General features: G+C 38.8%; 1 protein-coding gene across 1 annotated transcript; it reads left to right on the top strand.

Moving 5' to 3' along the window:
• The first annotated feature begins 5,158 nt into the window (after nucleotides 1–5,158).
• LOC149047253 (uncharacterized) lies at nucleotides 5,159–15,575 on the top strand. The gene is made up of 6 exons (XM_089202524.1): nucleotides 5,159–6,232; nucleotides 6,966–7,238; nucleotides 7,870–8,166; nucleotides 9,456–9,755; nucleotides 12,838–13,134; nucleotides 13,848–15,575. Exons 1-6 carry the CDS (start codon nucleotides 5,506–5,508, stop codon nucleotides 13,895–13,897), a joined length of 1,944 nt encoding a protein of 647 aa, XP_089058650.1. The 5' UTR covers nucleotides 5,159–5,505; the 3' UTR covers nucleotides 13,898–15,575.
• The last annotated feature ends 744 nt before the right edge of the window (nucleotides 15,576–16,319 follow it).

Here is a 16,319-nt window from a genome sequence, read left to right on the forward strand (position 1 = left end):
GACCTTTTTGTTCAAGTATTAATGTTGCTTATTTAAGATTTCTATTCTTTGACCATATTGCCCAACAGCGTGTGTAAAAGTAGGTGTGTTGAGTAACACTTGTTTCTTTCTTCATTCTTTGACATAGATAACAACACTATCCAAACATTGCTTCGTAACACCAACGCCATGGAAAACGTAACGACATTGTTGAACTCTGATAGACAGTGGCGTTCGTCAGCATTATAACATCGACCAAAGAATCCTTGATACCTTAAAGCCTGGTGATTTCCAGAGTCCAACAAAAACCATGTTAGAATGCATTGTCAAAAGGGAACCAACCGTAACCATGGATACCTTCCCGAGGTCTCTACTAAACATGAATTGTTCCGATGTAAGAGAGGACCTAAGAGTTTTTTTAATGGTAAGATTATTCTTTCAAGTTCACTGAAACGAACGTATATACATACATACCTACTAGGGTTCTAATAATAATAATAATAATAATAATAATAATAATAAAGGCTTTATTACGGTCTATCCATAGAATGGCTCTTCACCCGAGTAAACTAACTAAGTTAATCAACGCTAAAAAGCTAACAAATTCATGATGATAATATACAATTAATAATTGGAATTAAGACCGAGCAAATTACGATAGACAAGATTTCAAAAAAGTAAAGGCCTGTTTTGAAAATGATTTGCTGTCCACACACGATTTTGTCCCTGAAGGCAGCGTATTGACATTCCGGGCAGCAGTGTCCGCCAGGTTGACTGTACCATTTGATCTAAGAAGTCGCGTGTGTTTCACCTTTTTGAGTATTAAAGTTTGAGGCCAATTGAGGCTATATAAAGTTTTATGGGCCGTCTTCAGTAGATGCCAGTCTCGACGCTCTCGTACTGGTAGCCAACCTAAATTAAGTAAGGATTCAAAACTATTTACGTATCGACCTGTTACAAGCTAGCGGCAGCAAATTGAATGTGTTGAAGTCTCTTCAAGAGATGCAGGGGAAATGGAAACATGACTATATCACAATAGTCTAGTCTGGAGAGAATAAGACTTTCCGCAAGGTGCTTTCGCAGCTCGTAGGGAGTAAAATGTTTGATTTTCCTGAGGCTTGCGAGAGTATTATAGCATGATGATGCAAAGTTCTTGAGGTGTTCATCCTAAAGAAGATTCTCATTGAGGTGGACGCCAAGTAGTTTGGTATTCTTGATTCTTTCGAGATGCTTTCCTCCAGAAGACAACAGTAGTGGAAATGACGACAGATTACGGCGAGTGAAACATTTGCCTTGTTGAGAACACCATAGACTTTGTCTTGTCTGGGTTAAGAGCTAGATTAGATTCCTTAGACCAGCTGTGGAGCTCGGAGAGTGCATTATTCATCAACGACACACCACCAACCAAGTCTTGCACTGGGGTATGATGGTATAGGGTCGTATCGTCAGCGTACTGTGAGCATTTTAGAGATGCAGGGATGACTTCTTTTAAGTCCGAAACGTACAGATTAAAAATCATAGGTCCTAGTATAGATCCTTGGGAAAGCCCGAAAGCGATTGTCTGGCAAGACGAAGATTTGTCGTCAATCTGTACGAATTGACGGCGATCGCATAAGTAGCTTAGAAGCCACTTCAGAGAGGGCTTGGTAAACCCTACTTTGTGGCGCTTAAGCAAGGTAGTTCTGAAACAAATGGTGTCAAATGCCTTGCTAAAATCTGCCATAACCATAAGGGTAACTTCCCCCTTATCCATAGCTTTCCGGATATCATCTCTCATGCCCAGGAGTGCAGTTGTTGCTGAGTGACCCTTCCGGAAGCTTGAGAGACCCTTATGCAAAAGGGAGGCCCCCTCAGCAAATGACAACATTTGTATTTCAACAGCTTTCTCAAATACTTTGGATAAAACCGGAAGTATCGAGATAGGCCGCAGTTCATTCATCGAGGTTGGGTTGACCACCTTAGGAATAGGAGAGCCTCTTGCCATTTTCCATTTTGTAGGAAAATATGATCGCTTTATGCAGTTGTTTATGATGTGCGTAAGCGGATTCGCGAGATGTTCAGCTACCAGTTTCACAAATCTTGCCGGGATGGTGTCAGCGCCAGTAGAAGAGTCTGAGCGCAGGGATTTAATGCACTCCAGGACTCCTCTCCGGGTAACTGGTTGGATGGTAAAGTGCTGTATATTGTCTGGAATCTCAGGAAGACTATCAATGATGTTAGCAAGAGTGTCCAATGATGTAGCTGGGGCTCCAATAGTTCGCTGCGCAGTGGTGGAGAAGTGTACATTTAGCTCGTCAGGGTCTATACGAAGGGGCTTAGGACTTGGCTCGAGGATACGATGAATCACGCGCCAGATTTCACGTGATTTGTTCGACGATAGGGCCTTTTCTATAAACGACTTGCGCGCAGAGCGTATGGCCTGTTTGAGCCTATTTCGTACAGAGCGGAAAGAGTTCCACGTAGAGCTGTGAGCATTTGGAAGGTGAGCCGCGTGTCTGAGGGTGTTCCTCTCTTGTTGCAGGTCTTCTATATGTGGTGTCTCCATCCACGGTGCAGAAGGATGCGTCACTTTCACTTTCCGCAGCGGTGCATGTCTCTCGAGACACTCAGTAAACAAGAGATTTAAGGAGTCAAGTTGTTCATCAGGGTCGTCTGAAAAAGATGTCACATACAGTGGTAGCTTGGAGAAATCGTCAATAAATAGCTGCTCGTCCAGACTCTTGGTATCCCGTATGAATTTATAACGTGGCTCAAAACAGGGGACGCGCGCATTGCTGCAGGCATACAAGCCGTCGAGTAGGTTGCTTGATGACTTGCTGCAGGTCGAATACATCGAGGATGACGCTATATCGTTTAACAAGATTTTCTTCCGGTTTTAGCAGGTCAAAGTTGGTATCTCCTGTGATGATTAGCATCCCGTCCCATGTTACTGTTAGGTGAGCTAAGAGTGTTTCAAAGCTTTCAAACCAGCTTGCATCAAGTACACGGCGCGATCTGTAAATTACCCCCACCATTGTGTCCTTTATGTATGCGCCGACTCCTCCACCTCTTATGGTGTCTCGACTGCGGAACTCAGTGTTGAATCCAGGAATGGCGACATATTCCATCAACAATGGATTATCCTTTAACCATGTTTCGCTAAGGGTGATGATATCCAGTGTATGGTTAGTTACTGTGAGCAGGAACTCATTGAAAGTAGAGACCATTGATTGAGTGTTCAAGTGCATAACTCGAAGATTATATGGTCTGTTTGGCAAAGTAGCAGCAATGTCTGAAGGATCCGAAAATCTCGGGGGATTGACTTGCACTGGAATTGGAGTAATATTGCCAACGGGCCTTGGAACGTTTGGGCTTTTTGTGTGCATATTGGGTGCGTGACAGGCGTGACAGGCAAAGAAAATTCGATGTAAAAACAGGTGGAAATAAATAAATGATACATTCTTCCATTCTGATACATTTCGCCAATTATAACAAAAATCAACATCAAAAAGTATGTAGGGAGTAAGTTTCTTAAGAAGCTGTGGTACTGCAATAGTGGGAAACAAGAGATTCTAAAGATGACGTTTCGGCAATAGCTCTTCATCAAAGCACTCTGACGAAGGGCTAACGTTTGAAACGACAGCTTTAAAAATCTCTTATCAATAGCCAATTTACATACATCAACTCTATTCATAACACAAAGTAATCTTGTACGTAGATCCCATGACAACTCAAAGTAAATGCACGTAGCTGACCTCAATTGAAGGACTCGCAAAATTCAACTGACGACTGGGACTTAACTCATATGTTTACTCTTAACCCTTTAAACTCTAACATCAGTATTCAATCCTTACAATCAAGAGTTTCTTTAGTTGGTGATCATCTCCTTTAATCTCATGACATTTATATGTGATTCAGTGATGATGTAAGGAGAAACTTGATGCTAGTCACTCTTGGGTGGTATTTTTGCTAAGGTGTTGTACATTAAAGACTTGGTATGTAGCTTTCGTCTTCGAGCTTTCATTTATCGGATTTGATTGGAGTATAAAAGGGCAATTTTTTTCTGCTATGTGAGGTTGTAACCAATTACACGCGATAAGTAAAAATAGTTTTTAAATGTTTATTATTATTATTACTATTACTTCCAGCTGACGACATTGATAGAATCTTGCAGGCAGCAAGACCTGTACCTTTATAATTTGGTAGAGAGGTGGAACTAGAGGCTTTTCAAATCTTCAAAGTTAGAAACAAGACAGTGGTTTTGAAAACAATCAAGTTCTGCGTATATTTTTATTACAATAGTAGATTTTATGACAGACAAGGTTACTGTAAGGATCATCCATTAAGTTCTTACCATTGCAGAAAATCAGCTCTTAACTTTCGATGCAGTGTTTGCCTGAACACTTTCGATCATCTGTCTGAATAGTAGCCTCTTTCTGGCACAAAACGGCTTGCGTCGCACTGTCATAGGATTCAAAAGATACGCGGTTTTTTTTATAATTCTACGCTTTTCCATTCCTAAGTTTTTAATGAAATCCAAGGTGGCACGGGTAATGAGACAGAAGCGACAGAAAGAACGGCGAATAAACGTGACAGTGTAACAACTCGTAGTGTGAAGATGTAGCAAAATGATGTACTCTTGTTGTATCGAACAGATGCTAACCTTGGTGTAAAGCAAGGTTGCTTATAATTTTTGTACCATGAAAGAGCGACAAATGTACAGTGTAAGTTTGCTTCTGTTCCTAGTTCGCAATAAGTAGGCTTAACTTACTATTTCTGCTCAACAAATGACATGACGCAATTGTATTAGACCTCAATGCATCATTAATTAAAATATATCACTAATTAAACTTGAGAAAAAGAGGTAGCCTCTAGGTTCCTGAACTATGGGTACCTCTTTACCTGCCAAGAACCCTTAAGAAACATCGGTTGGTTTTGAAATAGCGAGCTTTTTCAACGGAGTTGTCAGCAATTGCGTCTTATTTTCATCATTTCCGTGTCCTTATCCCCCTTGCTAGAAAAATAAAGATACTCAATAATCTTAGCTCTAGGTTGCATAAGTGTACGAGTCAATTTGTGGTCTTTACTGTCATGATTTCAAATAATTCAATTAATCAGTTCCTTTAACCTTCTCGTGGCAGACAAAACAAGATCTTTGAAATATCAGTGATAGTATTCTTTGTTACTGAGGACAAAAAAAATTTTATTTGTCGCATTTTCCGTTGTCATGGCTGACGCTTTCATTACGTTCTCGTAAAGTCCGAAAATGAACGCGTAGTTTCATGAGGTGGATATTCGAAAAAAAAATCGCTTAAATCTGAGAGTGGTGCAAAGGGAGATTTAACTCACGTTTACAACAGGGTTAAACTAAACAAAGATCATTTTATCAATTCCTTTATGTAAAGAAGCCCTAGGAGCGAGACTGGGCACCAGGGCCTTCGCGGTTAAAGCCCCGCGAAGACCCGTATACAAGGAAGTAATTCCTTAGCCTGCTTCTTGCAAAAATTGAGAGTCGTTTACTTGTGTTTTCAATCCTTCTTTCTTAGAATGGCACAAAGAGAAAGAGATATAATGAGCTCTGCGTCGAAAATTACACAAAAAGCCACTGGAAGTCCGTGGGAGACAACTGGAAGTGCGTGGATCTTAAATGGACCCTTTTCAATTGAAGAAGGTATTAATCTTTCCCAAACATCTGAACGGATGCCGATCAACCAAACGTTCTTGGCTACTACTAGCCAAGTGATGGAACGAAGAGGCGAAATAAGTTGGCAAGCTGAATTTTTCCCAAGTACATGGTATGGTATATTGAAACTCAACGAGTGTTACAGTATAAAGAATAATGCAATCCATAAAGTACCAGTCGCTGTTGGCAACACCAATTTAATCCTAATACCAACAGAACATCTGCACGAGCAGAAATATTTTTCGTGGTGGCGAGAAAATGAATTCCAGTCCAAACGTTCCCTCTCATGTTGTCAAGAGAAGAAAGTGTCACTGTTTGATAGGGCTGATGCGAAACAAGATGAGCTCTTCTGTGACGTGCTAACCGACCAGTTTTCTCGGAAGCGTTACCTCTTCTGCGTAGATGATCACGAGTCTTATTTTTTGGAATCCAAGAGAGACGAAGTTCAACTAAGAAAGCTGAAAGATTTTAAGCCGAATGAAATTCCAAAGGGTGCAATCATCCTTGACAAAAGCGAGTGCAGCGTGGGATTGTTGGCCTTCGACGACAAGGAGGAGGTTTGTCCGTTATTTTTCCCCCAAAACTTGCTTGGTAAGCATTCTTTATTTGATTCTAAAATTATCTTCGTAACCTTATCTTTTGAAGCATGATCAAAACCCCGCTGCCTGTGCTCAGTATGAAGATCCTTAAGCACCTTGCGCTGATCAATCAAACTAAGTTTGCAGCCTGGGGTGTATATTAGGTGAGACACTAAATGGGAAATTGAATTAGCTAACACAAATGCTTTTACATTTCAAGAGTAAATTTACAGACCATCTAATTTAACATGCACAACCAAAATTTTGAAGTTATTAAGTGACTCAGAAATTCTTCTGATCATTTGGATAACTTTTCCCATATTAAATGCCTAGTAACAATGGCATAGTTTTCACGATTTCAATACTGGATGAGCCATGTGCGTAAGAAACAGAAATAACCTCTCCTTGCCTCGTAAAGAACCAGTTTATCCATTTATTGATATTAAACAATCCAATCTTCATATCTATGACATATTTTAAAAGTTAAAGGATCCAGTTTTTAATGTTTTTTTTTTATATCAATTCTCCCATGTATGAAGTGTTTCCTGTAATGCAACCACATGGGTGTTTGCAATAGGCAAATAATGGAAATTTTGACTGAGAATGTGACCCTACAAAGTAAAACTGGTACATAAGAGCAGTTGACAGAGAATATGCACGGGGTACTTCGTCGCACAGGTTTAGCTGTTCTGATTCCTTTTCGGATTATCAGTGTAAAGTAATTTTTACACTAAACAACTTTGTAGATTCCAATGTGCAACGTCTAGTCAAGGCTTCATCTAATAATAATCCGAACCAGCCTGGGGATGGTAAGGAGGAAAAACCTCAGTTACGCAAACACCAGCACCAGGCAGAACAACAATCAGTGATGCAAGGGAGTGAACTTGGTGGTGAGAAACAGCAAAGCTCTCAAATCAAACCTCCAATCAAGAGGTGGAATAGTGCATATCAAGCCACCAATGAAAAGCCAAGACCTAATAGGTCACTCAGTGAGAGGAGTCACATACCTCTAGGAGAAGGTAGTACATATTTAACCCTCCATGTGCTTCTACATTGTACCTCTTGAAAGGAACCATGATCTGTATGCAAAAACTTCACCAGAATACCAATAGTTTTCACATAAAATAATTTTTCTGAGACCTTGCACAAGTTGCTACTTCTAGTGTCACTAATTCCTATTGCCTTATTTCTCCAGCCCCATAATCTGCCAATTCACATGATCCAACCTCGCTACTGGTGCAAAGAAAGGAAAAGAACCATTTATACTTGATAAAATAAATCAAGTTCAGGCTCACAAATACACATTTTGCAAAAAAAGTTTCTTGAGATGGTTTTAATTTTTATGCCAGCCTGATTTTCTTTCCTTTTCAAAAATAAGTACACACTACCTACTTTTTTTTCTTGTGTGTAATGGGACTTCATAAAAACAACAGCTAAAAGAGATAAAATTTTGTATTTCCACTTTGTTTTTCAAGGGCCAATTACAAGTAGGCCTCATCACTCTATATACATCCAATCCCAAACATATTGAACATGAAATATTGGGTGATTATAGGTCACAATGGTTTAACATGCATAGATGGCTTGTTGTTTGACAAATTTGATTCATCATCAAGACACTGCTAATAATAATAATACTTTTTGTTACAGAGGAACTGGTTTCAGAAGCTGTTTTGAGTCATATCAATGTAATGGACCATCTTAAAAATCATCTGGACAGGTCCGTAAGGGGCATTCAAAACTGGAGATACCTTGCAGATCTTAATAATGTCCCCATGGAGGAGCAGCTCAAATGGGGATTAGGTGAAGATTATTCTAGGTCTGAAAAGATGTTTGAGGCTCTCGTATGTGCAAATCCCAACCTCTACATGAGTGTTCTGGTACAACATCTGAAGGACCTCAACATCAACAATGTGGCAGATTACATAGTAGCACTCAAACTTGAAGGTAAGTGTGCTCTTAGGTAATATGTATTGTTGTACAGGTCCTTCAGACCCCCATCAATCAGGAAATGGACAATATAGTGTCCACCAGATAAATTTCAACCCATTGGATAGTGGAGTCCATTTGGTTATAGTATATCACTATTGGATGGAAACTAATATGGAAGACAGAGTTACTCTGTCTTTGATCAATTGAAGTCAAGTAATGAGTACCTAACTTTGTCAGTGATGTAGGTAATTTAGTGTTAACAACTGGGTTGAAAACGTAAATTAGCCACCGTAAAGGGTAAAAAAGCTGACGTTTGGAGCGTTAGCCCTTCGTCAGAGCGATGAGTCATGAGCCCTTCGTCAGAGCAATCGCTCTGACGAAGGGCTAACGCTCGAAACGTCAGCTTTTTTACCCTTTACGGTGGCTAATTTACGTTTTCAACCCAGTTGTTAACACTAAATTACCTGCTATACTCTCCCACCGACGCAGCACAACAGTTTCTTTAGAAACTTACCCCTTTATTCATTTGTCAGTGATGTGTTAATCAAGCCTCAACACCGCCCCCTCCCCCCCCCCCCACGTCAATCAGGGCAACTCCCAAGGAATTTGAACTCTTGGAGATTGATTTGTTTAAAATCCTGCCCCTGGGATCAAAATTGTGTTAAAATGTCCCACCCAAGTGCTGGATTAGCTTGTTAATTATTTCGGTACAAGGAAAGATAAGCAACTGTGACTTTCTTGTAGACCTTTTCTTCAGTGCTAGTTGCTTGCAAAAGTGAATGTCTTACAATTAAACACCTCCATATCAAACTGTAAAACACCTTTATTCTGCTGGAAAGAGTTGACAGTTCAAATTCTCCACCCCCTGGTCATGGACGACTCCCTGAGTTGCATGGGGGAAGGGGGAAGTTGAAGCTTTGAATTGATAGGAAACCTAAATACATACTGAAGGGTAGACTGTGATAGACTGATAATTATCTCATATAAAAAAGATCAATTGAACTCTTGAACTCTAAGAAAGAATAAGTTAGTTACATATTGTAGGACATTAACTGATCTTAACTATGTTTTCCTTGAGAAATTTTATGGATTTGCCCCACTTAATCAATGAGACAAGAAATGGACAATATACGGGCATGCCTAAATATACCCATCACCTTTATAGCTGAATAATTGTTTATACCTAAAAGCTTCACATGGATGTTGTATGAAAAAGAGGATACAACACTGCTTATCAGAGGTTTTATATTACACTTTGGTTCGTATGAACTCACTTGTACGTAACATCTTTTTTTCCATGATAGCAAACATGACAGTTGAAGAGTTTTTTGAATCTCCAAATCGAAACACCATTGGCAAAGTCCTTATGATGCTGGATTTAATGGACAAAGAAAAATGGTGGAGCCTGGGAATTAAAGTTGAGTTGGATGCTAAAAGTCTTAAGCGCATTAACGTCGACTGTAAAAATCGACAGGAAGATCCTGGAAGTCATGTGATTAACATAATTTCCACATCACAACCCACAATGACCATTGGTCAGTTTAAGAAAAAGTTGGAAAACATAGGACGTAAAGACATTGCTGGGAAATTGAAAAAGCTACCAGGTTTGTAAGCATTTATAACCATAGGAATATGACTTGTTTTTGCTATGATAGTAGGATAAAATAGCACGCATAAACAGTGATACACATGAGCTTCCATTCAAACAATTGGTTCATGTGTTGACACATCACTCTGCCTCACAGCAGAGATATCCCAAGCTCACATCTGGTGCAGAGCAAAAAAAGGCAAGTATTATTCATTCAAAAAAGCATCAAGTATTGAGTGATTCTGATGGTGACTTTCCAGAAGACATTGTCATCCATCTGTTTGCCAATTTTTTTTCAATCAGTCAAAGCAAAGGGCTGGTTTCATTCAGTCACCACACTGCTGATCACAAGAATTGAGTGATGCAAGATATCACTGGTGAAAGTATTTCTTTATTAGGCCCCACTGGCACTTGTGAAGAAAAACATTGAACAAAAATCCCTGTATGAGGGCTGTATGTGATGGCCTGAGCAGGGACATACAAAGCTATAAAACCCTGCAAGCTGCAAGCTACAAGCTAAAAGACCAAAGGAAGATAAAAAATGCTTACTGAATGAGTTAGGCTGTGCCACATGGAAAAATATTTGCCTCTAGGTCATGATGCAAGGACATCACTGCATAATGCAGTGATCAATTTGAAGGTATAACATCACCCCCTCCAGGCAACCCATGGGCATTTGGCTGTCAATTGTGCCCTGTGGGGTGGGGAATTTGAACCCTGCCTGGCTGAGGTGGGGAATTTGAATTGCAAGTACTGAGTCTTTTCAGTGGAATATATGTTTTTATCCTTCAATATGGAGGTTTTCAAGGTTAAGAGTTCACTTTCACAGGCAAACGGCTCAGGAGAAAAAGTCTGCAAGGCCTAGGTTTTAAAGCTTGGTCACTCTGAATAAAGTCACAGAGGCCTATCTTTTTTGTATTTGGAACATAATTTTGGCCCCAGAGGCGGGAATTTGAACAAACCAATCTACAAAATTCAAACGCCCGGAGGTTGCTGAGGGAGGAAGGAATATTTGTTGGAGCTTCGAATATGATAGACGCAATGAGGTCAAAAGTGCACACCTGTTTTAAATGAAATATGGCCCAGTCGGTTTTTTACAATAACAAGCAAGTTCATAACTTAACATGAATAATTTGCGCTTCTTGTTTTCGTTGTACATTCGTTTGGACTTTAAACCTGACCTTCAACCTTAGTTCAACTGAATAAGCAATTTGGAGTGAGTCGTAGTTATTTTTTTGCTTGTGTAGTAAAACTCCGAATTTACACCGTGGTTGAAGCCGATAAAAAGCATATCTCAAGATGAAAGTCACTACTAACCTTTTGCGTGGATCGTTCAGTGTTTCTCAAAGTCTTTCCGATACGAAGGTGACACGTACTGGAGCCCCAAACTCGTTCGTCGCACAAATGTTCATGTAATTAGTTTGGCCGTAAACGAGACAATCAGAAATCCTCCGCAGGAAAATGCTGCACGGGCGCTACGAAGCAGTTTTTTAATTGGCGTAAAACAATGTGGTGGACATAGCCTGGGAACGAGGTTGAGCTTTGGCATCGAGAGAGTGTAGTCAGGCTTGACGTGCTGGGCCGCGCATAAACGATAACCAAACTTGTTACAGTTTACAATTATCTTTCGAGTTAATTTAAAATATTTATTTAAAGCACAAACCTAATACTTTGAATCGCTTTAATTGTTAACGTACTGATGAAAAACAACAAACGCGGGAACAGTTAAAGGTTACTGGCTGATTGATTCAATTTGATTAATTAATTCAATTATCTTATGTAAACATTGGTGAAGGGATCGATCACTAGATTACTTTAGCGGACGAAAAAACCATGCTTTTCTGACAAAAAGAAAACTTGTGAAAGTCACTACCACATATCTTTAATTTCAATCAGTCAAAAAACTTGCGATCCATAAATGCCTTCTGTGGTATATCGTTCCGAGGCAGAAAACTTCAGAGGTTTGTTATCAGATGTAAGCGGGAGAAAACCTTGTAAACAAAGATCACTGCGTTCAAATGCGAATATTTATTGAGCAACTGTGAGGCGAAACTTGACATAAGAGTGGAAAATAGGGGAATTCGGCTCGTGCAGGTAGAGAAACATTTGAATCGCAGCGTTAAAATTTGATGAATTTTGCAACCGGAAATTTGATAAACTCAGGATTCCAATTAATACTGGTGTGGAACGCCCGAGGTATGCGTTTATTATTCTGTGGAGTTGGATGGTTGCCATAATTCTGGATTTCTCCGTGACTCAAGTTAAGTCACAAAGTGACTCATTCCTTTTCTGTTAACTTTGCTGTGGTACTTACGTTAGTTCCCGCATTTCATCTAGCGATTTTAGTGTTTCCAATTTGTCATGGCATCAACTTGTTCTAAAGTCTTAATCTCCATAACTCTTCATGTTAAGTAAAACAATGAAAAGCACCCAACAGCGATTTTTGCTAAAAACCGCAAAGCCTCCAATTTCTTCCCTCTGAACCTCAAATCCGGCCAGAATGTAGACTAAATGTCCTTGGAAATTTCATAGAATGACATTTCAAAGAAAAATGAATTATATAACATCCATCAAATGTCCTACGACATGCGATATTTGGTGAAAATGAGAAGAGTGAATACAGAAAAAGTTACTGGGGAAGATAAACCATTCGGCCAATCGAAGCGAACCTACTTTTCTTCTGAAAGATGATGAAATCACGACCTACTTAATATAAGATAAATATATGATTGGTTTTATCGACTGAGTTAATTGAGCAAATTAGACATCGACATCTTGACCGTTTGACCTTCGAGTACTTAAGATAAATCAGCTTTCCTTTGTTAAAAGAATGCTTAACGGATGAAAGCAAATCCACAACTGCATCGGAAATAAACTGGGAGTGAAAATCATTCATGTGCAAAGGTCACCTAACCTTATGTGTACTAGTATAAAAGGCAGTCTTCTTTTTTACGTTAGTAATAATGGTCCATTATTGTGAAATCAACTCATTTTTCAATAGCTCTGAAAGCAAGGGCAGGATACTTGAACAAGTATTGTATTTCAGCAGTTGTTAATCCTTTAACTAGTCAATGCTTTGATTACATGTCTTTTAACAGAAAAGGCCATGATCGGCAAGTTGCTTGAGAACCTAGAATTGGCCCGGGAAGTGACGTGCATGCTCAATCACTCTGCTTCTCCCGGAGTCAAATACTACGAAGATCTGGCTGCTGAGTGCGGAATTCCAAGGGAAACGTATGAAAGTCTGCAGCCGCCATGTGCCGATAGCCCGACACAGAAAACGATTGAAGAAATTGTCCAACGTAAACCAAACTTTACGGTGAAAGAGCTGTTCAAGAATTTGATTGACATGGGGCGTTTGGACGTCATAGAGGCAATTAGGCCCTATTACGAGGGTAAGAAAATCATATTGTAAAAGAAAGATGTATAATCACACCTTTTATCTGGTTCAAACTTATTGATTATCTTGTCATAATATAAGTTATCCTCGAGCCTAAATGACAAATATCACTGATCTAGTTCAACAGGCTAAGCTTGAAAGCAATTTGACTTTTGACCACACGTTTTGGTTATTTCAGCGAAGTTTGGAAACAAATACAGTATTCAAGGTTGGATTGAAGGATATGTTTATCTCATCTCCTCCCTTTCCCTCGTCCTCCCCACCCTACCAGCTTTTCCCATCTTCAGTCCTCTCAAGGACCCTCGTTAAATAGAAGTCAGCAAGTTGAGTTTGGTTTATGAGTGCGCACAAGTAGCCCTGCGTCTCGAAAGTCAATTGAATTTGAAATTTCAATAAGAAGCCTTTAACAATGAATACAACGCCTCCTGAAATTAAAGCCTAGATGCCTTGTGTTACTTTGAAAAAATTGTGAAACAGATGACAGTTGTTCTGTTGGATCTGAGAGTTTGGAGCTATTTCGAAGCCGTTTTAGATTTCGAGTTGAACATTCAATAAGAAAATGTTTATTTACTTTTTGGAATTTTACTTGTTTAAAGTGCAACTCGAAATCTTATAATCTTAAAACTGAATTGATGCGAATCAACATTGAGCCGATTCAAAGGTTTTCCAACTGAACTTGATTGCTATCTTTGTTTTCTCACATTTCAGAGAAAGACGTGTTGGCCTGGAAGAGAAAGTGGAGGATTACGGACGAGTGAGCATTCACGTAAACAACATTCCTGTTACTTGCCTGTAGTGCACAACGTACCTTGCATATGCTGACGTCGTTGATCTATCAATCATAGACATGAAGTGATTGTTTCAGGATCTAATTCATTCATTCAGTTATTCAATCAGTGTGTGTGGGGAGTCTTAAGATATCGCGTAGCATGAAATCAGTCTAGGGGAGTTTTACGTTAAGGGATTTGTGATTTTTTTGTGCGTGCTCCACGGGTACAAACTTTAGTTTTGCATTTCGAGCCTTGATGACTGAAATTTATGCTGGGAACTATGCTTTATGCTTTGGAGACCTGCCCTCTAAGCAGCTTCAAACGTAGCCGCAGAAGCAAACGTACTATTTACCAGCATTAAAAAAGTAACTTTTGACCTTTATTTCTTGATGAGTCGAAGTAAATCTTCAGAAGCAATATGCTGTAACTCAAAAAGAACGAGACGCCATAGAAATCCAACCAAAATTCCATCACTACCCCTTTCCGTGTAGAATTTATTCAAAAGGAAGCTTCTCTTTATCGAACTGAAGATAGTCAACTTTCTTTAGCAGATCCGGTAAGAAAAATTCACAAACATCACAGAAATTACAAGCCATTCAAAATTTTCAAGCCACTTGGTAAGCCTAATAAGCTTTCTGAGACTCCCAGCATAACATTTTAATTACAATAGATGAAATATTGATTGACACCTAAATGATAGAAACGCGAAATACGTTACGGAGCGCTTCTCTTTACACGAGCCATCTTAATGGCTACCATTTACACTTTTGTCGTTTCATTTCGCTTACCCAAGTCGAGAAGTATAGCTTTCATTTTATTTTTCTGCAGTTCAAAAAAATTAACGAGCGGAAATTTTTATCGGTTATACCGATGGGTCCAAGTTTATTCAAATTGTTGAGACGTCGCCATCTTGAAATGAGCTTAGGTAAGAATGAAGGTTGAAATTATATCAGTTTAATTTGAGTTCATTTATTCATTTTTGGAGTGAACAGTGACGTAGATTTTAGTATGCTGAATCATGAGTTGCAGGCTGTTTAGTTTATATCATACATTTATTACTACCTTGTTATGCAATTACTGTAAAATGAATTTGGAAGATGAATCGCAGTTCTTGAAGGGTACCGTATTTGTTATTAACCTCTAACAAGTGTTGAAAGACAAAATTGGCATCAAGCAAGAATTTTCTGTATATGTATATTTAACTTATTTAAGTGTTGGAAAATGAATGGAAATACTATAACATCATTAGCCAATAAGTTCAAAAACTTGTGAAAATTGTAAGCAGTTGATAATTTCCTATTTCGATGACGGTATTACTTTGTAAGCAGAGTAGTTGTTATCTTTTCCTTGTTGGGGAAAATAGTCCATGTAATTCCACAATGTTTGTATTAAGCTGTTGGCGATTATGGCATATTCTCCAATCGCGAATTGACATGAAAGCAGATGTTCAATTTCTACAGTAATTGGAACTTGCGGTAAGATACATTTCAATTATGATAATCCGCTTGATGAATAAGAGGGTAATTTGATCGGGTAAAAGGTAGTCTCGAAAAGGAGTTTCCTGGAAATTCCTCCTTCTTATACTTTCGATTCTTTTCAGGCTCGTTTTTAGGTTAATTTCATGTCGAACTCCCGAACAGGAAAATAATTCTTAATTTTTAATTTAGCATGTTCAACATCTCTTTCTGTAAGGTGACTAAAGGTGTAAAAAACTTGTACTTTTTATCTTCCGCACTGCATTTATAATCAGTTAGCTTATATGAACAACAGGTAGTTCTTTATGGGGCGTTACCTCGGGTACGCCCTTCCTTCCTCGAATTCTCCGTTTATTCTGCTGTTATGTAACAAACTTCAAAGGCTATTTTCTCTTTAGTTATTTTTCTAAGTGTACTTCTAATTTACGCAAAGGGTCCTTTATAATTTTTATATTTCCAGTCGTTTTTTTTTTTTGATCGATCTTTATTGAAAAAGTATGAATTTTTGAGGTAGAAAGTCGTTTTATAAAGATTCAACAAACTGAAGGTACATACTTAGTACTAATGCACGTTGTACTGAGTTTGAAAGGAAATAAAGAACGTATCAACTGTACATGGAGTGCTTGAAAATTATTCTACTTACACAAGAGAAATATGCTTCTACAGTTAACAAAGTTGACGTCTTGTCTTCCCTAACGGCATGGAAGATTTTATTTTTTTGATGGGTTTCATAAGCTCTGTCCAAACCTTGTGGGAAAATACATATTATAATAAAGTTGGGATATAACGCGCGCTGTCATTGGTTGAAAGAGCGTGCTCTATGAGAGTTTATATAATAAGCTCAGGTATGCACGCATTCTGATTGGTTCTCACCTATGATCTACTGGAGGACAGACGTATAGATGACGTCATCATTAAAACCTCTTTTAATTCTT

This window comes from Pocillopora damicornis, chromosome 4 (assembly GCF_964200805.1).
Source record: "Pocillopora damicornis chromosome 4, jaPocDami1.2, whole genome shotgun sequence".
Taxonomy (NCBI): Eukaryota; Metazoa; Cnidaria; class Anthozoa; order Scleractinia; family Pocilloporidae; genus Pocillopora; species Pocillopora damicornis.